At 52.1% G+C, this 22,826-nt stretch overlaps 1 protein-coding gene and 1 long non-coding RNA gene across 5 annotated transcripts in view; one reads left to right on the top strand and one right to left on the bottom strand.

The window, feature by feature from the left end:
- The first annotated feature begins 739 nt into the window (after positions 1–739).
- CD276 (CD276 molecule) overlaps positions 740–22,826 on the top strand; it is a 30,332-nt gene continuing 8,245 nt past the window's right edge. The window contains exons 1-6 of one of the 4 annotated variants that reach the window (XM_523213.7): positions 740–1,010; positions 16,121–16,253; positions 18,883–19,221; positions 19,400–19,714; positions 20,286–20,624; positions 20,803–21,099. In XM_523213.7, the coding sequence (XP_523213.2) occupies positions 16,175–16,253; positions 18,883–19,221; positions 19,400–19,714; positions 20,286–20,624; positions 20,803–21,099 (1,369 nt within the window). In that variant the 5' untranslated portion in view covers positions 740–1,010; positions 16,121–16,174. Of the gene's footprint in view, positions 1,011–1,049; positions 1,451–16,120; positions 16,254–18,882; positions 19,222–19,399; positions 19,715–20,285; positions 20,625–20,802; positions 21,100–22,826 lie in introns of those variants that run through there. The other 3 variants (XM_063794187.1, XM_009429501.5, XM_063794188.1) reach the window with 3 other exon arrangements.
- Positions 9,340–22,826, bottom strand: part of LOC129137143 (uncharacterized) — a 38,949-nt gene continuing 25,462 nt past the window's right edge. Inside the window, exon 2 of the long non-coding RNA XR_008539343.2 lies at positions 9,340–13,080. This is a non-coding gene — a long non-coding RNA (uncharacterized LOC129137143). The remainder of the gene's footprint in view (positions 13,081–22,826) is intronic.

Here is a 22,826-nt window from a genome sequence, read left to right on the forward strand (position 1 = left end):
GGTGAGCCTGGCAGCAGTACAAGGTTGGAGTCCCTTCATCCCTTTGAGCCTTGGTTTTCTCATCTGTGAAATGGGAATAATAATATCTAGCCGGCGGGGCTGTTTGGAGGAACTAAAGAGGCCCAGCATGGAAAGCTCCTAACCTAACTCTGGCCCACAAAAGTCTCCCTACGTTTTAGCTGTCACTGTCCCTGTGAGAAAGAACAGATCCAAGAACAGGTGCAGGGATGGGCTGCACCACAGCAAAATCTGGACAGGCCCGACCCCCATCTCCTCCCAGGCTGGAGCCGGGCCCTGTAAGGACAGAGCCCAAGGCCACTAGGTGTCAGGCCTGTTGGAGCCAAGTCCGGCCAGCAGTCTGGGGTGGGGCTGGGGGCAGGGCTGGTCGGATGGCCGTGGGTGGAAGGAAAAGAGGAAAACCAGCTCAGTGGAAATTGTCCTGCGGTTGGCTCAGGCGCCCACGACACTGTATTTATAGAGAGCTCCTTGCAGCTCTTAATTCCTCGCAGTCGAGTTAACCCTTTCTGGGCTGTGGTGCCAGCATGGTGTGGAGGAAGAACCCAGGACTGGGGTTGGACAGCAGGATTCCAGCCCTGTTCTGCCGCCAGTCGATGACCAGTCAGTCACCTGTCCCCTCTCGCAGAAAGGAAGATTCGGCTCTTGGAAGTGTGGGAACGGGGTGGGGGATGGGCAGCGCCCTGCTCCCGGAGCCGAGGGTTTTCCCCGCCAGGGTCAGGCCTGGGGGCGGGGCGGGGGCGGGGGCCAGGCCGTGTGCTCTGCCCAGCGGGCTGGCTCAGGCCTCGGTCAGCAGCCGCCACCGCGGGGCCAATCCGGCCTCAGGGACGCACCGGAGCCGCCTTTCCGGGCCTCAGGCGGATTCTCCGGCGCGGCCCGCCCCGCCCCTCGGACTCTCCGGGCCGCCCCCGGCCCCCATTCGGGCCGGGCCTCGCTGCGGCGGCGACTGAGCCAGGCTGGGCCGCGTCCCTGAGTCCCAGAGTCGGCGCGGCGCGGTGAGTGCTGGCGTGGCGCGGGCGGCGCGGGGTGGGGCGGCCTTTGTCTGCTGCGGGCCGGGCCTGGATCCCGCGGAGGTCCGCACGTTCCCGCGCAGGGCTGCAGGAGCTGAGCAGGGGCGCCTTCCCTCCGGGCTCCTGCTCCCCTGCCCTCCCCCAGGTCCGGGCGGCCCCCCTCGCACAGGAGTCCCGGGAACCGCGGGCGCCCCTCCTGCCCTGGGCTGTGGGGCCCGCGGAGAGCTGGGGGCTCCCGGATCCTACCCCGCCCCCCTTTCCTCGGGTTGAGAGGGGCCCGGGCGCCGTCGGACCTGCAGACCCCGGAAGCTGCGGACCGGGCCGGGTGGGTGAATGCGCTTTTGCAGGCCCCGGGTCTGGAGCGGGCATGGGGGCAGATCTGTCCCGTGTTGAAGCTTAACGAAGCCACCGGCCGACGCTGGGAGGTTAGCGGGGTCTCGGGTCCTGCAGAGGAAAACGCCCAGCTCCGGGAGGGGAGCGGCGGGGAGGGAGGGCGAGTGGTTAGGCGTGTCCACTCTGCGGGGCCCAGCAGGGCGAAGGTGTGGGCGACTGGTGCACTTCCACAGGCAGCCGTGGGCAGCATGAGGGGTCAGATTCCGGGAAGGACAGGTAGAGACGGCTGGCAGGGGCCACGGGGTGAATAGGTGTTGGGGGTGGGGAGGGAATTGGGATGGGCAGTTTGGGCTTGGGAAGCCTCAGGGAGGTGGGGGGTGAGGTGGGAGGGAGAGGAGATGCGGGCGACGGTGGAGGGAGGTGGGGACCCCGAGTAGGGGCACACTAGAAGGGAGGGGATTGAATTCCAGCGCCCAGGGCCCTCCCTGCGACCGTTTAGCTAGCGAATTGGCAGGTTTGGCAGCCTAAGGCAGGGATTTATTTCTAAGCCAAACCTGCTCTAATGAGAAAAGCGTGATAGATGACTCAGATATGGGATCTATCACTGAGGGAAAACATTAAGCAAATAGTAAAGCAAAAAAGATTTGTGTGTGTGTGTGTGTGTGTGTGTGTGTGGCGGGTGGGGGGTGTTAGTTGTCTTAATTTAGAAAAACGATTTACCTTCAAATTGGATGTGGATAATTGTAAATGAGTTTGATCTCTTCATTAAAGCCCGGGGTCCTTTTCTTATAAGCATGTCTTCAGCAGTTAGTTTCTATATTAGAAAGTAATGAAGCTGCTTTGTCTTTAAGAGAGTTCTTTATTTAGTGCGGCCTCCTCTAGTTCCCTCTGGCCTCCCAGAAGTCCCTAGGAAATCTGATGCTGTGCAGCCTTCCTTGTAGTGTGGGGGACTGCAAATAGGTGGGACAGTTTGAGGCTGAGGGGAACTGAAGTCTAAACTTGAAGTCTAAACCTGTCCGATGGGTTGAGCTGATCTGAGTGCAGGGCAGGATGGAGGGCTATGGGGCTGTAGGGTATGAAGTGGCTCATTTCAAGGGAGTATTTTGGGTGAGTACATTTTCCTGATATCTGGAGTTCTTGAGATTAAGCACTAACACTTAGGGTAACTGTTGACCGTGGAAATTTACATACGTCACCGTCAGCTTACTGGAGTATCCTGATGTGAATGAAATTTTCCTTCATGACTTTGGGTCAGCCCTGTGGACCTCAGTTTTTGTTCTGAGGGGTTGTATGGCAAGGGGACGCTGGCGGGAGAGAGCTTCGTTCCTGCATTAAGTGGCCTCAGTGATGCAGTCAGGGTCCCATGACTGACCTTTGGAGTTCTTCCATGTCCTTATGGCATTACTGGTGGTTTCTCCTGCCTGCAGTAAGCTTTCCAGCTTACTCTAGACTCCTGTGCTGTGAGACATGAGCTTGTCAGAGGTAAGGAGCCTGTGTTAATGCAAGTCTCAGGTGAGAAGGGGTGTTGGAATCTGAGGACCCTGTTTTCCTTCCTGTCCCCTCTTCAGCTCTGTCCAGGCACCACCCGATGGAGGGTTGGCTGAATGTCTCATGTTCATATACCTGACAGCTGGCTTCGGTGCTTTTAATATTTATGGAAAGGACAGTTATAGAAGTGTGGTCCCTTCAAAGTAGTCCTCTGGGGTGTCTGTGTCCTTATTAGGTTGACTTCTGAAACTTCCTGTGAGAATTCCATCATTAAACTTTGGCTTTCTCTGGAGGGGTAAATCTTTGTTCTTTGGAGTAGGATTTGAGTTTGACAAGGAGCTGGACAATGCTGTTTGGAGTCAGAGATGCAGTGTGATAAGAGAGCCGTGAGTTGGAATTCCACAGCACCTAAAGAGACTCCTAGAAAATGTTGTAGAACAAGTGGCTGGATGGTACTTGGTTGCACATACGGGGTTTGGGGTCTGTGCAGAAAAATGACCAAATCCAAGCAGCGTCTGAGATTATGACCACATGGGGGCTGTTAAGCTGTGGATCTGAGTCATAGGGTCAGGGAAAGAGGAAAAATGGCAAGGAGGATGACGTTACTGCCCATGAGCTTATCCTCTGAGTGGGTGGCGACTTCTCATTGTCCTTTTCCCACATCCCCAGGGCAGGAGTGTTAGGGAAGTCCACCAGCAAAAGGGGGAGGGCACACCCAGGACCTAGGGGAGGGGGAGAGGGGTGAGGACTGGTCCACATGATTTTTGAGAAATTGCCTTTGGTCTTGTTGGCTCAGAATGGACCCCACACCTGGAAGGGGGCCACGTGTACAGTTATGCAACCCTTGCCTGCCACCCCCAGTTCTACCGCCCTTGCAGTGTGCCAGATAGGAGCATTGGGTTTTCAGGTTTGGGAGTGGGTAGGGTTGTGCTGGAGGCTAAATAGACATTATCTCATGTAATCCTCATAGTAATCCTATGAGGTAGGGTATCATTAACACCATTGTACAGTTGGGGAAACTGAGGCCCAGAAAGGGTAAGTCACATGCCCAAAGACACACAGCCGGCAAATGGTGGAGCTGGGCTGTTGTCTGCTTCCAGAACTGGCTTTTTCTGCTGCTCTGGAGGTAGGCACAGGTTTTACCCCTCTTTCTGGAGCCCGGTAAGATGTGCCAAGGGTCTCCTTAGTAAGTCAGGGAAGACTCATCTGGGGAACCAGAGAAGGGGCAGGCCTGACCTGGGTGACCCAGTGACTAGTGGCCTTCACAGCATAGTCAGGGCCTTTGCTGAGAGTTCTTCTCTTCCAGAGCCCTGGACTTTATCATGCTGGGGCTTCCAGGAGTTCCCCCTCCACCCTCCAGTTCTGACCAGTGCTCCCAGCCAGCTGCCCCCTTTCTCCCTTTCTCTTTGTGGTCCAGATAATGAATGCCTGCTCCACACACCTTATGCCATTGGGAATCTGACCTTCTCTAGGCATAGGGAGCTTAATCTGCGGGAAGTGGAGTGAGAAGCATTTCTTGCTGGGAGCCTTGGAGCAGGGAGAGATACTGTCTCTGGGAGGCAGGGGTCCCAAGTTACCCTAGAGGCAATGCAGGCTCCTAGGAACTGGGGCTGCCTTGTGGGAGACATTGGAATGTGTCCCTGTGGGAATGCTCTGTGCTAGGGGCTATGGCAGCAGGAGGGTAGGAGCTCATGGTACTTGGAACTGTGACCAAGCATCTGCGAAGAGGAAGGGGCCCAGGAACACTAGAATGAGTCAGAGCCAGAGATGGAGTCGAGCTGTGCATTTGCTACTTTGGAGCTGGGGCACTGATAGGGCTCTAGGTGAAAAGTAGGGACACAGAAGGAGTAATGGTCCCAGAGGCCCAGATGTGTGGCCTGACAGAGGAGGTCTTGGCCAGGGAGAGTGGGGTAGGGGCAAAGTGTTCGCTCAGTGCAGAGGCCCCATCTAGAAGACCTTGTCCCCATGCTTGCGGCAATAGTAACAGCAATAATAATAATTATTACTGCAGTTTTGGTACTGGGCACTTTCCTAAGTCCTCTCTCTCTATTGTCTTATTTTATTCTCACAGCAGCCCTGTGGGGTAGGGATTGTTACCCCCATTTTAGAGATTTGGAATTGGGTCTCAAATAGGTTAAGTCATTTAAACTTGGTCATGTGTTCAGCAAGGCATCGGTGTCAGGATTGAAACCCAAGGCTGCTGGCTTCTGAGCTCATGCTGTACCCTGGGCAGGCAAGGCAGCCTGGTGATTCCATTCAATAAGTGAGGAAGAGAGATAGGAGCATCAGCTGGCTCTTAGTCACCTCTGCTGGCGGCTGATAATTGAGTGTGGGCCCTTGGCCAGCCGGCCGCCACTCTGGGTCCAGATTTCCATCTGTACAATGGGCCTGGAGCTAGGCGCTGGACCAGGTGTACCGTAAGAGGCCTTCTAGCTCTGAGGACTGGTGGAGATTGCTACACTCCCAGAGGTGTCTGGTGCTTAGATGGAGAGGGGTCGGCAGAGTTGTTCTGCTAAGCTGAGCCTCTTTCAGGGTAGAAACCGAAGGAATTTGGAGGCAAGGAGGCATTTAGGCAGATCACATCTGGAGAAAATGCACCCTTCCTTGAGTGCAGTCTGGAAAGGCTTCTGGAAAGGATAGGATTTCCAGATATGTTTAGGTGGGCACCTAGCAGGACTCAGCAGATATTGAGTGAATGCAGATGTGTGTGCCCTGGGCCTGCCAGTGTCTGACCCGAGATCTGCGCTCTGATGTGGTCTCATGTGCTCTCATCCCTTTCCTTCCTCTCCCTATTCTCCTTGTTGCCATCCCTTCTTTTGGCTGGACCTCCTCTGGGCCCAATGTAGCTTTCACTTTTTTCAGGGCTCTGTGCCTCCTGTGTGTGTGTGTGTGTGTGTGTGTGTGTGTGTGTGTGTGTACACATTTCCACATGCATGTATAGGTCAGTTTTGCAGCCCCTGCACATGCCTCTAGTTCCAGGGAGACCTTAGCCCTGCTTTGCTGGCCAGCCCTGATGACATACTACTGTCCTGACTCACACAGAAATCACTTGGAGAGGAAGAACTGATTCCTGCTCTTGGGTGGGATCACGGGACTGGGGAGTGGTGCCCAGTGGACAGCCTTGAACATAAAAGGCCCAAACTGACTCAGATTATCAGGAAAAAGGAAGGCAAACAGGGAGGCTGTTCCCAGGGAACTCTAGGGACCCTCCCATCTCTTTTCTGAGGCTGCTGCCCATTTATAGAGCACCTAGTATTAACTAGGTCAGTTTTGATAATTTTACTCATTGAGTCCTATAATCATCCTATGAGGGTAAGGTTTATAATCCCCATTTTACAAATGAGCAAACTGAGGCTCAGAGAGGATATTTTCATAAAGTTTCATTACTAGGAAGTGACAGAGTCTGGATTTGAACCTGTCTCTCCAACTCCAAAGTCATCTTCTTAAACACTAGTGCTAACTTCTTCCATGAAGCTTCTTGTGATTACACCAGCCCAACATGCGATATGGTCACAGCATGGGATGGTGGTCAGGACCCTTTGATGGTTGAGGAGATGAAGACCCAGAAAGGCAAGGGGTTTGGCCTAGGGAGCCTGGCAAGTGAGTGACAGAGCCTGGTCTAAAGTCCAGGATATCTCTGTTGTTGCTGTTTTCCTTTTTTCGTTAATTGCAAAAGAATTTACATGTTCATAGTTAAAAACAGAGAAGTGTATCAAGTAGAAAACAGTAGCAAACTCTCACCCTTATTCTGACACTCCAGAGTTGCATTCACTCTCAGGCATCCAGATCCTTTCCCCATATACAAACATCCATCCATCCATATATCTATCCATCTCTCTATCTAAACACACATGCATTCATTCATTCACTCATTGAATCGTGCATTGAGAACCCATTATGTGCCAAGCCATTGCTAGAATTAAGGATGCAATAGTTAAATAAAGCAGATGTGGTTCCTTCTCAGGGAGGTTCTCATATATCATGAAGAAAACAGACTGGGTGCAATGAATGACAGGGTCCTTCTTAGAGTGGCAGATCTCTTACCTGGCTTTTCTGTCAAGGTGACCCTCAGAATATGGAGGTGTTACCTATTATCTTAGTCCATGTTTTACTGCTATAACAGAATGCCACAGCCTGGGTAATATATAAAGAAAAAAAGGTTATTTGGCTTGTAGTTCTGGAGACTGGGAAGTCCAAGGGCATGGTGCTGGCATCTGACGAGGGCCTTCTTGCTGCATTATCCTATTGTGGAAGGGCATGTGAGCATGCAGGACAGACAGTATGGGGGCAGCACTTACTCTTTTATCAGGAACCCACTTTTCCTGTGATAACAGCATTAATCTCTTCACTTCTTACAGGCCCCACCTCTTAATACTGTTACAGTGGCAATTAAATTTCAACATGAGTCTTAAAGCACCCATGTCATCTAGGAAGAAGAAACTGTATTTGCAGCAACACTGTGAGGTAGGAAAGGGAGTCCTATGTTGTAGGAACTGGAAGCAGCCCACTGTGGTGAGGGGCAAGTAGGAAGAGGTGAGGCTGGGCAGGTGGGCAGGGCCAGGGCAGATGGGGCTCTGTAGGCTATGGAGGAGCTGCGATCTTATCACAAGGAAAGTGAACAGCCCTATGATTAACTATTGAAGGCAGTGATATAATTTATGCTTTTATATTAATAGCAATTATTCTGGCTGTTGTATAGAGTATAGATTGGAGAACAGAATTGGGTGGGGGAACTAGAGAAGGTGAACAGACTGGTGAAGAGGCTTTTATAGTTATCCAGGCAAGAGATGATGGTGACTTGGAAGACCAGGAAGAGAAGCAGGGGTAGAGAGAAATGGAGATAGTGAAGATATAGCAGACATATTTGAGGAGTCCTTCAGTTACAGATAATAGAAAACTAGCTCAAGCACATTTAAGAAAAAAAAAAAAGACTTGTTTAAGTACCTAAGCAGTCTATGTGTGCAGCTTGCTTCAGGAATAGGGGCTTAAATGATGGTTTTAGGGCTCTATATCCTTCTAGCTTCCATCTCTGCCTCTGTTCATTTGTTTGGATCAATTCTTTAGATTGTTGGTAGCAGACACATTTATTGCTAACAGTCCCAGACCGTATCCTTCTTAGTAATCTCAGCAAGAAAGAGTCTTTTTTGATGGCTGCAGCAGCAAGGCTCTGGGGAAGTCTCTGATTGGGTGTGGCTTGGCTTACAGCTCATTCTCGAACTAATCACTGAGTGGGGGCAGGGCAGGTTTCTCCATGAGCCAGGTCTTGTAACATGCCCAGGCCCTAGGCTGGGAGGACAGCTCCACCAGTACAGCATGGACTGGGCTCCCTGCAGGAGTGCGGAGCCTTGCTACCAGAAGGGGCCAGCATAGACCAAGAGAAGGGCATTGTAGAATAAAGGACATGGAGCAAAATAACTGTGTTAAGACTAGCTACCAAAGACGGAGACGATCTGCTCGGCATTGAATTTGCCTCTTTGTCAAGGAAAGAAGGAGCAGAAGATGTTAAGAAGGAATTGAAGTTTAGGCCATATGGGGAGGTGCTCATCTGTTTTAACTGTATTTGTCTTCTGGCCCCTGGGATTGCCTGTCCTGGTGTGGGGTGAACTTGGAGACAGAATCTCTGAGAAGCTGTCAGGGATATTTCAGGCCAGTCTAGGGTAGAAGAGGGTTGGACACGTGGGTCACAGTATTCCACAGTTTCCTGCTGTGCACAGATTCAATCTGAGTCCCCATCTACATCCCTCACTACCTCCCTTGCCTCCTCTCCTGAGTCTCAGCCTCTCCTGGAGTCCCATCTTCCCAGAATATGCTGTGGACATCTCCTCTTCTGTGACTTCTCATGCTGTCCCCTCCGCCAGATAGCCGAGATGTCTCCTCCTCTGTGCAGTCCTTACTGAGCCTCCCCAGCCCCCAGTGAATGGCTTGACCCTTTCATCCAGGTTTAAGCCTACTGCCTCGTCCATTCCCACAATACCTTGTATAAATGTGTACCAAAAAACTGGTAATATTCTATTTTAATGATATATTTGTTTCCTAAACCTTTTTTCTATTTTTAATATGAAAATGTGGGATTTTAAATATGCCATTTAGCAGCTCTGTAATCTTGAGCAAGTTATTAAATCTCTCCATCCCTGAATTTACTCCTCGGTGAAATAAGATAATAATAGTACCTACTTCACAGAATTGTTGGGAAGCTTAAATGAGTTAATATGTGTAAAAGCATTTAGAACAGAGCCTGGTGCATGGCTTTCAACAAAACTGGCCTATGTTATTATTATTTGATAAAAGCAAGATAATATATATAACATGGGTAACTTTTGAAGCATAATAATAAACATACCTCCCAGCTTGAGAATGAGAACCCCTGTAGTTGAATATTTATATGTACGATTCTTCATCTCCATTCATATTGCTTGCATGGCCAATGCCTGGCATGTGGATCATGAATAAGCATTTGTTGAATGAATAAATGAACAAATGCCGGAAGACTTGAGACAGGGAAATAACCAGTTTTATGGGGAAGATGGTAGATTATGGGAACAACAGATCAATAATCTTGTTCTTAATCCCTGACAAAGTCCTGGAACCAATGAGCACTTGAAGAAGAGCCCACTAGTAGGCACTTGCATGGCTTCACTGGGGTTTTGAAAATGCACTTCTTTTCTTGTTCTTCTCCAGTTGATTGGTCCCCAGCCAGAAGCAGTGAAGCTTCTCATGACAGCCCTGGGGATGAGATGGGTAGATGGGAGCTGGGTAGCAGCACAGGTAGGAACACTCCTAACCCCGGTGTACTGAATGGTGGATGGACATTGATCATCCAGGGACAGATGGTGCTGTGGGCTTTCCTATTCCTGTCCTCTCCCTGAGGACCTTGATGACACCCAGACACCAGCAGAGAGAGGAGAGTAACCTTTTCAGATGATATTCATTCATTCTTTTTTTAATCCACCAACAAATTATTGAGCATTGTCTATGCACCAGGAACAGTCAAAAGAGTACTTCAAAAGATCACGACAGGGTTACACAGCATTGTAAATGTAGTTAATGCTGCCGACTTATACACTTAAACCTGGATAAAATGGCCAACTTCATGTTACATATATTTTACAACAATGAAAAAAATGTTGTGGCAGTTGGAGGAATGGACTCAGTTTAACTGGGTGAAATGGAATAGTAACAAATGAAATATCCTGTAAAACTCCTCCCCATTCTGAACTCCATCAGAAGAGGATGGCAGAGGTGTGGATTAGCAGCAATGAGTGTGAGTGACTTCTGATGGTTGGCTACAGATTTGATAGTCTGTTATTTTGGGTTATTTTGGTGAATGGTCTGACATGGCTGCTCAATGGTGACTTCGTCAAGGAAGATCAAATACTTGCAGGGCTTTGATAAGGAAGGGGGCAGACTCATTCTGCGTGGTCCAAGGGGTCACATGAGGACTGTTGTGGGCTGTATTGGGAGACAAATTTGGGCTAAGTATAAGGTAGAGCTTCTCACTGATGAACGCTGTCCAAAAGCAAGTGGATAGCCCATGCAGGCCATGGGTGCCCATCACAGGGGAGGGCAAACAGAGATTGTGTGTATGCGGTGGGTGGGGGGAGGGGCAGAGAAAGGTTCCCTGTTCTGATACTTGATCATTAATTTCTGCAGTTTCCCCAGAATTTGTTCTCATGGCATCATCTCCCTCAGTGACCCCACCTTTGGTTCTGTCACCACCACTGCACGAATGACTGCCCTGTCCCTCTGTTCTGAGCTGCAGCTCAGTGTGTCTGGGAGTCCATAGGACATTTTGGTGTGGATGATCCATAGTCGAGCTCAGTAGGAACTGATCTTCCCCCTCCACGTGCTTCATCTCCAGGTCTCCTTGTTATGTGTGTCCATGTTTGCCCATTGCTCAAGCCTTCAGTGCCCTCTTGACACCTTCAGCCCCTCCCTCAATACAAACAGTCCCCAAGCCTGCTTACTTCTACCCTTGACATTTGTCCAAAGCTGGGCTCAGGCATCACTCGGTGACTCTGATGAGATAGTCTCCTGTTCGTATTTTGAGATACCTATTTTAGATGTGGTTTCCTTTTGTGGCTCTGAGCAGTGGCAATGCTCATCGGGTAGGGAGACGGGGAAGAGAAGGAGGGAAAGTAAGGGTGGGATGGCTCCTTAGTTAGTTCAGATGCTGTAAGAAAGGCCCAAAATAGCAATGACTTATGCTGGAAGAGATGTTTATTTCTCACCCATGTGACCATCTGGGTATATCCAGGGCTGATACTACAGTCCCTCAGGGTTCTTCTGTCTGCTGCTCTGCCGTCCTCAGGGTGTTGCCTTTGGCAGTATGATCGCCACACACACCGCATCTATGTTCCAGCCAGTGGGAAGGGGGAGGGGAAAGGGAGGGGAGGGCATGCTTCTCTCTTTCAGGGCATGACCCAGAAGCTGTACACATCAGTGTACACATTGCATGGCCACACTCAGCTGCAAGTAAGGCTGGGATCTGCAGTCGTTAGCTGAGTGGCCATGTGCCTAACTAAAAATGCTATGGAAGAAGGGGAGAGCTGGGTGTGCTGGCAGCACCTGTAGTCCCTGTTACTCGGGAGGCTGAGGCAGGAGGATCACTTGAGCCCAGGAGTTACAAGGGTGCAGTGGGTTCTGATTGCACCACTGAACTATGATGGTACCACTCCAGCCTGGGTGACAGAGCGGGACCCTGTCTCTTTTTTAAAAAGGGAGAAAATGGGTGTAAGTGGACAACAACTAGCAGTTTCTGCCACAGTCACTTTGTGCATTTCAGTGTGAACTGTGTGGCTGTGAATTGGTTAAACCTTAAGGATACAGTCCCTGAAAGCTTCAAGTACTGATAAAGTTCCACTAGCATCCACAAAGCTTTTCTTTTATAGGTAGGAACACTGAGCTCAGAGAAGTTGCCTAGTTAAGATTGCATAACCAAGTGTCAGAGCTGGGACCAGAACCCCACACTTTGGGCTCATTTTCTAGAATTCCAGGGAGATCTGGCTGAAAGGCAGACAGGCAGTGTCAGGAGGACCGGTCTCTGGAGTTCAGGAAAGGGCTACCTTTCCCAGCACGGCTACCTGGGGAGCTGCTCATGACTTTTCAGGGATCATCTTTGGGGTTATCATGCCTCTGAGGTGCCTCCAATTCGCCCTGACCATATCATAAATAGTATACTATACCAAACTGCAGTGATCTACCTGCATGTCCCCCTTCCCTATTAGAATCTGCTCCTTGAGGACAGACGTGTAGCTTAGTCATCTCTCTGCCCCTAGTACGTCCCTAACAGGAACTCCGTAAGTAGTGAAATGAATTACTAAAGACATGAATGAATGTGGATTCAAGGACTCCTTCGGTTGCAGACAATAGAAACTTAGTTCAAACTGGTTTAAGGGAAAAAAATGATTGGCTCAAATATCTGGGCGGTCTAGGTCTGCAGCTTGCTTCAGGCATAGCTGGATCCAGGGACTTGTCTGACATTTTCAGAACTTTGTGTCTTTCTGACCCTTTTTGTCCCTTTGTGGGAAGTGTTGCCCAAGGAGCCCCTGCGGGGATTGGGAGGAAGTAGGGGGTTAGGAGGAAGTGGAGTGATGTGGGTGATTATGGTGGGGGGCAAGGAGACCCTCTTGGGCATCCCCAGGCCCAGGGCATTTTGGCCCCGAGCCCAGGTGCAGTCTGGATTTGTTGTAGCTTTCTGAGAGCACATCTTGGGTCATCTCTTGGGAGCCTCCCTGTGGCCCTGCTTCTGCAGGGTTGGATGCCCTTGCTGTACCTTAGGCTGAGGACAGCCTGACCCCTCTCTCCTGCTGCTCTGTGAAAGCCCAAGGTGCTCTGTGGTTTTGGGATAGAGCAGGAAGGAGAAGGAGGAGGAGTGGGCACTGGCAGGTGACTCACCGGGAGGGGTGGCACATGCTGACTCCAGGGCAGGTCCCGGCTGGGGATGAGATTCCCCTTTGTGGAAAACATGGTGGAGGGGGTGGTACGCAGGCAGCATGAGGCCTGCGTGGCTCCACGTGGCTCTGGGTCCCGGGCCGACCAGCTCTGTGTTCACAGGACACTCTCCCATTCTCCAGGGAGCACTTCCTTTCTGAGCTCTGTCTCTTTCTCCTGTCCTCAGCTCCTCCAGGCCCAGCTGTCAGCGTAGGGGTCTCTGGGTGCCGTGGACTCTTCTGGTCTCTTTGCTTCTGGGCTGTCAAACTGCTTCTCTCCAGGGCAGGTTTCCAGGATCCAGAGTCTAGGAAAGGAATGAAAGGGAGCAAGTCCAGGGCGCAGCCCTGGAAGTCCCTCATCTTCCCTCTGGAGGGAAGCGCAGCTCGGCCCTGGGAGAGCCTGGGTAGGTCTGATCAGGGGAGGTGCCCTCTGCTCCCTGCACCTGCCCAGAGTGGCAGGAATTAGCCTGATATATGAAGGAGACAATTATATGAAGTCTTGAGTACCAGGCAGAGGAATGGGGTCTGACTTCTATAGTGAATGGGGAGCCATGGGAAGTTCTTGAGCAGGGGAGGGACATGAACAGATTCCTGTCTTAGGTCCTAAGAGAAGGCACCTTAGAGAAGGGGGCTGGCAGGGAAAGAGAGGAGCAAGCAGGGCCAATGAGGAGGGTGATGGGTCAGGGTGGGAGATGGAAGCTTGAGAAGCAGTGTGGAGAGTGAGGGAGGCAGCCCAAGAAGAACCCACAGGCCTTGGTTCTGTCTGGGGGTAAAGAGAGGCAGGGAGACGTGGAATCTGGGCGTTCGTTCATCCTTAGCCCTGGTGCTTCCCGCGGGGGTTGGGCAGGTCCTGCAGGCAGCTGCCTGCTGGATCTTCCTGTGGGCCTCAGGGTGGCCCTTGTGGGGCAGGATGTGGTGCCTGCCAAAGGTGCTTTATGAATGGAGCCGGGGAAGGCTGCTGACTCAGCAGGCAGTAAGGCTTTGAGGCCGGAAGCGTCTGGAAAGGAAGTGGCTGCTCAGGGCTTCCCCACTGTAGACAGCTGGGAGAGAAGGGGGGCTGGCCAGGATGCACATGGTTTGGCTGAGGGACTCCCTTGGCCCAGCTGCTGGGGGTGTGTGTGTGTAGGAGTGGAGGGTGGCGGGGGGTGGGTGTGCCTGGCTGGGATTGGAAGGATTGAGGCTGGGCGCCTGGAATGGAATTGAGGCTAGCAGCTGTTGATGAGGTTTGCTCCGTGGAAGGGCGGAAAGGTGTAGCAGAATTGGACTCTTTTTGGCTGTGCTGACTGGCAAATTACTTGACATTAACAAAGTCACTTATCTGGGCTTTAATTTTTTTTTTTTTTTTTTGAGACAGAGTCTTGCTGTATCGCCCAGACTGGAGTACAGTGGCGCAATTTCCACTCACTACAACCTCCGCCTCCTGGGTTCAAGCAATTCTCCTGCCTCAGCCTCCTGAGTAGCTGGGATTACAGGCCTGAGCCACCACGCCCAGCTAATTTTTATATTTTTGGTAGACACAGGGTTTCACCATGTTGGTCAGGCTAGTCTCAAACTCCTGACCTCGTGATCCGCCCACCTCGGCCTCCCAAAGTGCTGGGATTACAGGCATGAGCCACCACACCCAGCCATGGGCTTTAATTTTTTAAAGTCCTGCAAAAATAGGACCAAGTGTTATAGCCTATCTCCCAGGGTATTAGGAGGACATGAAATCATTTCTATTCTTGTTGATCAGTGTTGGTTGGCATAGATGTGGCTTGATCAGGACATGGCACAAATGTTTAGGCAGCAGCTGTGGGACTCAGGGACAAGGTGTGTGCAGCCTGGAGGGTGGCTGGGATTGGGAGCAGGGCTGGATTTAGGGATGTCTGCCCTTCTTATCCCCAGCTCAGGCCTGACCTGCAGCCACAGACTTGCCTCTTACTCAGTCCTGACTCCAGCCTTGAGGTCATCCCCAGTCCTTGCCTCTTCCACTTCTGATCTGTCTTGGTCACTCAATACAGATGTGTTAAGCTAGCAAATGTTCTCTCTCTGCATTCCCACACTCATACACCTAGTCGCCTCCTAAAACTCTGTCCTAGAAGCTTCTTTGCAAATACTGCTGATTTCACACAAGCTATACTGAACCCTTCCATTTTCTCTGCCTCAGTGAATGCTCCACCCTGTCACTGAGGCTCAAAACCACGGCCAACCTGACTGCTCTTTCTCTCTACCCAAGTCCTCAAATACTGTCACTTTTACCCAGACATGCTTTGTCTCCTGTCTGGCCCTTCATTTATTCCACCACTATACCTTCCTACAGGGATGGCTATATTAGCCTCTTTTTTTATTTTTATTTTTTGAGATCGAGTCTGGCTCTGTCACCCAGTCTGGAGTGCAGTGGTGCAATCTTGGCTTACTGCAACCTCTGCCTCCTGGGTTCTAGCAATTCTCCTGCCTCACCCTCCCAAGTAGCTGGGATTACAGGTGCCCACCACCATGCCCAGCTAATTATTTGTATTTTTAGTAGAGATGGGGTTTCACCATGTTGTTCAAACCGGTCACAAACTCCTGACTTCAAGTGATTCGCCTGCCTCAGCCTCCCAAAGTGCTGGGATTACAGGCATGAGCCACTGCACTCAGCCTGAAATAGCCTCTTAACTGGCCTCTCCCTTGCCCTGATACAATCCAGTCTATGCTGAGGAGCTAGAGTGGGTTTTAAACATTGTTACCTAGATTATGTGTGATTAAAATGCTCCCCAGTGATTCCCATTACTCATAGAAAAACCCAAATTCCTCACTGGTCTCTCAAAGCCCTGCTTGATCTGGCTGAAACATACCCTCCCATCAGATAGCAGGTGGAGGTGCTGTCAGATTAATCTTCATGAAGCTCAGCTCTGACCGTGTATTTCCCTTATTCAGGAAGCTTCAGTGGCTCTCAACTGCCTTTAGGATACAGTTCACACCTGTCAGCCCATCTCTAAGTCTGGCCCCCACAGGAGCTCCTGCTCTGCCCTACCAACTACTGTCTGCCAAATTGATCTGCACACATCCTAGCCCGAGAGCAAGCCAACCTTGCCTTCACTTGCCGCCTTGCCTCCTCTTCCTTATATTTGGATACTAACATCTTAGCTGAAAGGGTGGATCCCAGCTGCCCCCTACCCCATCTTCCCTGTCAGGCCTCCCCAGGGACTCCCTGCCAAGCATCTGTCACCAAGATTCCTCAGCAGGGGGCCCGGTGGGATATGGGAATGAGGACCTCCCAGTGGGCAGTTGCAGCCTTCCCCACTCTGGTCCAGGAGAGATGAGGCAAGAGATGGTCTGGGGAGAACCTTTGGAGACAAAGGCCTTGCGTCCTCTTCCTCCCAGGCAGGGGCAGCCTTCCACCACGGGGAGCCCAGCTGTCAGCCGCCTCACGGGAAGATGCTGCGTCGGCGGGGCAGCCCTGGCATGGGTGTGCATGTGGGTGCAGCCCTGGGAGCACTGTGGTTCTGCCTCACAGGTGAGGGTAGCAGCATGGGGACGGGAGGGGAGGGACAGTGATTGTGGCAGTTGGGGAGGGGGTGCCCACGCCTGTTAGGGGTCCTGCCAAGCCAGCTCTGGCTAGCAGGGCCATACCTTACTTCCACCTGTGGGATCCAGTAGGCAACTCACGTTACTGTTCTTAGCCTCCATTTCCTTGTCTGTAAAATGGGAACATGAGTGCTAAATGAGATCGTGCTATTTCTTGAATACACTGTGTGTGCCCCCTCCCAGGACCTTTCCACTTGCTCTTTCTTCTGCCTGGAACTTTCTGCCCCTAAACGTCTGCATGACTGGATCCCATATTTTGTTGAGGTCTTTGCTCAATGTCACCTCCTTGCAAGGCTCTCCTAGCTCCCTTGTATAAAATAGCACACCTCCGCTCCTCCCTCCCTATCCCTGGCCTCCCTGCGTTATTCTGCCTAGATTCGCCCCCACCTGGCGTTTGCTTGCTTCCTCCCTGTTCAAAGAGCAGGGTCCATTTCAGGGCCAGGGCGGCTGTTGCATAGTAGGTGCCCAATAACTGTGTAGAATAAACGATGTGACTCTCCCCACACGGTGCTTGGCACACAGGAAGCACTCAATAATAATAGCTACTTTAATAACAATAGCCTCATCACATTTCAAATTCTCATCAGCATCTCTGCTCTGAGACGGCTTCCTCCGTGGGGAAGACAAAGCTAAGGATCTGGCGCCATCTTGTGGCCATAAAGAAGTGCCTGTCTCTACCCACGGCTGCTCTGATTTCTCTAGAGCAAGAAAGGGTTTTGTCTGGGTGACTTACCAGGTTTCATTCCCCCAAATGTCCCCTCCAAGGGGCACCCTGGTTCAACTGACAGGGCATGAGAACTGGCCTGGGGCACCAGGGGTTTCAGCAAGAGATCCAAGGCTAGCTTAAGAACTTTAGAGATCTCTAGGTACTGCAAAGATTATGATACTGAGTATGATTCACAATAAAAATAATAACCATAAAGTCAATGTTATTTTTCTAAATGCAGGAAACCTTTAATGAGTGCTGTATTCAATTAGCATTGTTTCAAGGTTGATCTTCCCACATTTTGAGTGTGCCTGCTTTGCTAGTGCTCGAAGCACACAATCTAACCATTACCGGAGAATGGTAGTGCCAGGGTGGGGGGTTCGCTTCCCCTCCTCCCCTCCTCCCCTCCTTCTCCACTCTCCGTCCTCCCCTCTTCCCCCCTCCCCTCCTCCTCCCCCCTCCTGCCCCTCCTCCCTTCCTCCTCCTTCCTTTTTTTTTTTTTTTTTGAGATGGGGTCTTGCTCTGTTGCCAAGGATGGAGTGCAGTGGCGCGATCTCGGCTCACTGCAACCTCCACCTCCCAGGTTCAAGCAATTCTCCTGCCTCAGTCTCCTGAGTAGCTGGGATTACAGATGTGTTCCACCACCCCTGGCTATTTTTTTGTATTTTTTAGTAGAGATGGGGTTTCACCATATCTGCTAGGCTGGTCTCGAACGCCTGACCTCAGGTGATCCACCTGCCTCGGCCTCCTGCGCTGGGCCTTTTCCCCTCACTTCTGACTCATCAGCAAGTCCTGTTGATTCCCTCCTAAATAAACCTTGAATCTGATCCCTCTCTTCTTCTCTACTACCACCCTTTGAAGCCACACCACCCTCACCTCTTACGGGGACGGCTGAAACCGCCCCTAACTGGCCTCCCCCTTGCCCTGCCACAGTCCAGTCTCCACAGAGGAGCTAGAGTGAGTTTTAAGCATTGCTACTCAGATTATGCGTGATTAAAACACTCCCCAATGACTCCCATTACTCATAGAAAAAGTTAGATTCCTCACTGGTCTCTTCAAGTCATCTTTGGTCTGGGTGGGACATGCCCTCCCATCAGATGTGTCTGCCACACTGGACGCTCCCCGATATTTTCACACAGCAAGGCCGGTCTTGCCTCAGGGTCTTCCACCTGCTGTTTCCTCTACGGGGTTCTCTGTATGTCAGCTCTTTTTCATTCCTTATAAATTTCAGCTTAATTGCTTTAAAGAGCATGTGCCTCACCACCATATTTAAAGGTACGGGTATTCTTTCTTGTATAAAAACATCGTGTTTCGTTAGGAAAAGAAAAAAAAAGAAAAAAAGAAAAAAAAAGCACTTGTGATTCTCTCTCCTCCAGAGAAAACCACTATTGACATTTTTGGTGGATACTTTTTTGGACTCCCCAATTTATAACATTACTTACGCTTATGGGGAAATGCACATGGTGCAGGCAGGTGTAAAGTACCTGCCAGATTTTTGAAAAGCTGTTGCTTTACTTACTAACCTGCTGGCTCCTTTTCCTCACATACCTTAGTCACATGCTGACGAGAATCTGTGTGCCCATTTGTCTCTCTCTCCCATTAAAATGTAAGTTCTGTGGGGATGTGACCGTAGTATTGCTCTCTGTTGCATTTCTGACTCTTATGCTTGGCACCTGTAGGTGCTGACTATATTCTTGACTGAATGAGGCCCTAAGACAATAAATTACTTTGGGTCTCAGGCCTAAAAGGAGGGGTGGACAGGGCCTGGGGTTAGCAGGGGCAGGGAGCAGGACTAGGGAGGCCCACCCCTCCTCAGTCCCCCTTATATGTTCCCCACTCCCCCTACCCCCAGGAGCCCTGGAGGTCCAGGTCCCTGAAGACCCAGTGGTGGCACTGGTGGGCACCGATGCCACCCTGCGCTGCTCCTTCTCCCCTGAGCCTGGCTTCAGCCTGGCACAGCTCAACCTCATCTGGCAGCTGACAGATACCAAACAGCTGGTGCACAGCTTTGCCGAGGGCCAGGACCAGGGCAGCGCCTATGCCAACCGCACGGCCCTCTTCCCGGACCTGCTGGCACAGGGCAACGCATCCCTGAGGCTGCAGCGCGTGCGTGTGGCGGACGAGGGCAGCTTCACCTGCTTCGTGAGCATCCGGGATTTCGGCAGCGCTGCCGTCAGCCTGCAGGTGGCCGGTGAGCACCAGGAGGGCGACACCTTCCCCTTGGTTCACCCTCCATTCCCTCTGCAGCCCACCCCCTGCTGCACCACTGCTCCCAGAATTCTAGTGCTGATTCCTGTACTCAGCCCCATGCATCCTTTTCGTCCTCTGCCATTGCCCTGCCCTTGACCCCTGCCCTCTGTCACCTCCAGCTCCCTACTCGAAGCCCAGCATGACCCTGGAGCCCAACAAGGACCTGCGGCCAGGGGACATGGTGACCATCACGTGCTCCAGCTACCGGGGCTACCCTGAGGCTGAGGTGTTCTGGCAGGATGGGCAGGGTGTGCCCCTGACTGGCAACGTGACCACGTCGCAGATGGCCAACGAGCAGGGCTTGTTTGATGTGCACAGCATCCTGAGGGTGGTGCTGGGTGCGAATGGCACCTACAGCTGCCTGGTGCGCAACCCCGTGCTGCAGCAGGATGCGCACAGCTCTGTCACCATCACACCCCAGAGAAGCCCCACAGGTTTCTTTGCTTAAAATGTCCCCTTGGGGGAGGGGGGTTCTGCTTCTGTCGGCAGGGGTTGGGAGCTCCGAATCTGGCCCCACCTTCAATCTCCCAGAACAGCAAGTTGCCTCCTAATGATAGGGAGAAAGATAACGGGGAGGTGGGGATGTTCACTGGAGGGGTTGGGGGCGGAGCAATCACAGGCCTTCTTAAGGCTCTCCTGACTTCAAGGCTCTGGAAGCCTCTGGGAAGAATGGAGCCACATCTGGGTCAGCAGAGGGGTGGGCGAAGGAAAGGAGTCCTGATGGCACGATTCACCAGGGCTGGAGCTGGTGAGAGTCACCTGCCGCAGGCCTGGCCCTGGGATTGGTCTGGTCAGGCCAAGACCCACCTGCTGTGATTGTTCTCAGAGGATTGGGGAGACTCCATATCTGAGAGTCCTCAGGCTTAATCTACTTTTGCATCTAAGAAGAAAATAGGAAGATGGAACAGGGTCTGGGAATTGATGGGGGAAGAGTTTAGGGGACTCGGGTGGTAGCCTAGAGTCCCATTTCTCCTCACCACCCTGCCCCTCTGACCCCGCCCCCAGGAGCCGTGGAGGTCCAGGTCCCTGAGGACCCGGTGGTGGCCCTAGTGGGCACCGATGCCACCCTGCGCTGCTCCTTCTCCCCCGAGCCTGGCTTCAGCCTGGCACAGCTCAACCTCATCTGGCAGCTGACAGACACCAAACAGCTGGTGCACAGTTTCACCGAAGGCCGGGACCAGGGCAGCGCCTATGCCAACCGCACGGCCCTCTTCCCGGACCTGCTAGCACAAGGCAATGCATCCCTGAGGCTGCAGCGCGTGCGTGTGGCGGACGAGGGCAGCTTCACCTGCTTTGTGAGCATCCGGGATTTCGGCAGCGCTGCCGTCAGCCTGCAGGTGGCCGGTGAGCACCAGGAGGGCGACACCTTCCCCTTGGTTCACCCTCCATTCCCTCTGCAGCCCACCCTCTGCTGCACCACTGCTCCCAGAACCCCAGTGCTGATTCCTGTACTCAGCCCCATGCATCCTTTTCCTCCCCTGCCATTGCCCTGCCCTTGACCCCTGCCCTCTGTCACCTCCAGCTCCCTACTCGAAGCCCAGCATGACCCTGGAGCCCAACAAGGACCTGCGGCCAGGGGACATGGTGACCATCACGTGCTCCAGCTACCGGGGCTACCCTGAGGCTGAGGTGTTCTGGCAGGATGGGCAGGGTGCGCCCCTGACTGGCAACGTGACCACGTCGCAGATGGCCAACGAGCAGGGCTTGTTTGATGTGCACAGCGTCCTGCGGGTGGTGCTGGGTGCGAATGGCACCTACAGCTGCCTGGTGCGCAACCCCGTGCTGCAGCAGGATGCACACGGCTCTGTGACCATCACAGGTAGGGGCAGATGAACAGCTGGGGAAGGACGGAGCGAGTAACTCCCTCTTCACTGGACCCTAACGTGGAATTTCCATAGGTTTGGGTGGCCAGAAGACTTTCAAAATCCCTTTCATAGACTTCAGGTGCTCACACTCTTCCCCACAAGTCCTTAAGGGACTCGAGCTGATAAGAGCCATTTATAATGTTTGCCTTCCTAAGAGTGCTTTTCGTGGCACTTATGCTTCTTATGCAGAGGACAAGGTACCTGCCCGAAATTTGGAGGCATGGGCAGGAATTCTGGGGCAGCCACAAGGTGTGGCCCAGGGGACTTGGTGTGGGTGCGCTTTCCAGCAGGAACTCCTCTGAGTGGTAGGAAGGTATTCTGGGTCAGTGGGCGCCATCTGATTCTGAAGCCTGAGTGACAGCTGGCCTTCCCTAGTTAGTCCCCAACACCTGAGTCAACGTCAGCTCTTCTTCCTGCAGACTTGAGCTCCACCCAGGCAGCCGTTGGATGGGCAGAGGCTGTCTCTGCTGCCCCCGTGTGGTCAAACACCAGATAGAGGCCACCCCTTTAGTGATTGTTAGTCTCTGGTTTCCAGGTTCTAGCCTCGTGGGCACCTCTTGTGCCTGAGGGTGTGAAGAGGGTTGAGGTCAAGAGCCGCAGTCTCCATCTGTGTTTGGCCCTGAGAGGCCTCTGGTCAGTCACTTCCTGGGCTGACGTGCTCAGTCTGGCTCTTCAGTATCTCTCCCTGGGCCAACTGAGCTTTCCCAGGGACCTCGTCCTGGTGCACAGTGAGGTCAGGACAGCAGGTTTTGTCTGTCTGGTTCTCCTCTTGTCTTCTGACGACTTCCACCTGCCCCCCAGCCCATCCAAGTTCTGATCTCACCCCAAGTTTCCAGGTCTGCATGCACCTCAGGACTCACTTATTCCTGTCCTCTCCCTCTTGAGACCTATGTGGTCCCCACTTCTGACAAGCTCGGAGCCAGGGCCGGTCACATCGTCTGCTTGGAGTTCAGGCTCACTCCTCCTTCTCTCTTACGTGTTTCCTTCTGGCAAGGTTGTGCTCCTTCTGCCCACCCCTTCCCCAAGATGGAAAACACTCCCTTCCTGTGCTCTCCAGGAGAGAGTAGCTGCCCTGAGCTCTTGAATGTTCTGAGACATGTCCTTGACCTTTTAGAGAATAGCATATGGTCTGGTGGTGAAAATGCTGTTCACAGGAGAAAAGAAGAAATAGAAGATAGAGTGATCTTGGCAGAGGATATGAAGCTTTCAGAGGAGAGAGGGTGGTAGTGAGGACACCTCCAGGGGCAAGTGGGAGCTGAGAAGGCCTTGAAGGATAAGGGGTCTTTGTGGTCATTTGCACCCTGGGCTGAGCTGGATATTTGCGATGCTGTGCAGAAAGGACTTATGAGTATAAATGTGATTGCAAAGAGAATGTTTATCTCACCTAAGAGAAAATTCTGTATTTTAAACTTGAGTAGCTAACATTTAAAGTGATTTCAAAAAAATTTAGGGCTGGGCATGGTGGCTCACACCTGTAATCCCAGCACTTTGGGAGGCCAAGGCGGGTGGATCACTTGAGGTCAGGAGTTCGAGACCAGCCTGATCAGCATGGTGAAACCCTGTCTCTACTAAAAACACAAAAATTAGCTGGGTGTGGTGGCACGCACCTGTGGTCCCAGCTACTTGGGAGGCTGGGGCAAGAGAATTGCTTGAACCTGGGAGGCAGAGGTTGCAGTGAGCC

Source organism: Pan troglodytes, chromosome 16 (genome assembly GCF_028858775.2).
Source record: "Pan troglodytes isolate AG18354 chromosome 16, NHGRI_mPanTro3-v2.0_pri, whole genome shotgun sequence".
Classification (NCBI taxonomy): Eukaryota; Metazoa; Chordata; class Mammalia; order Primates; family Hominidae; genus Pan; species Pan troglodytes.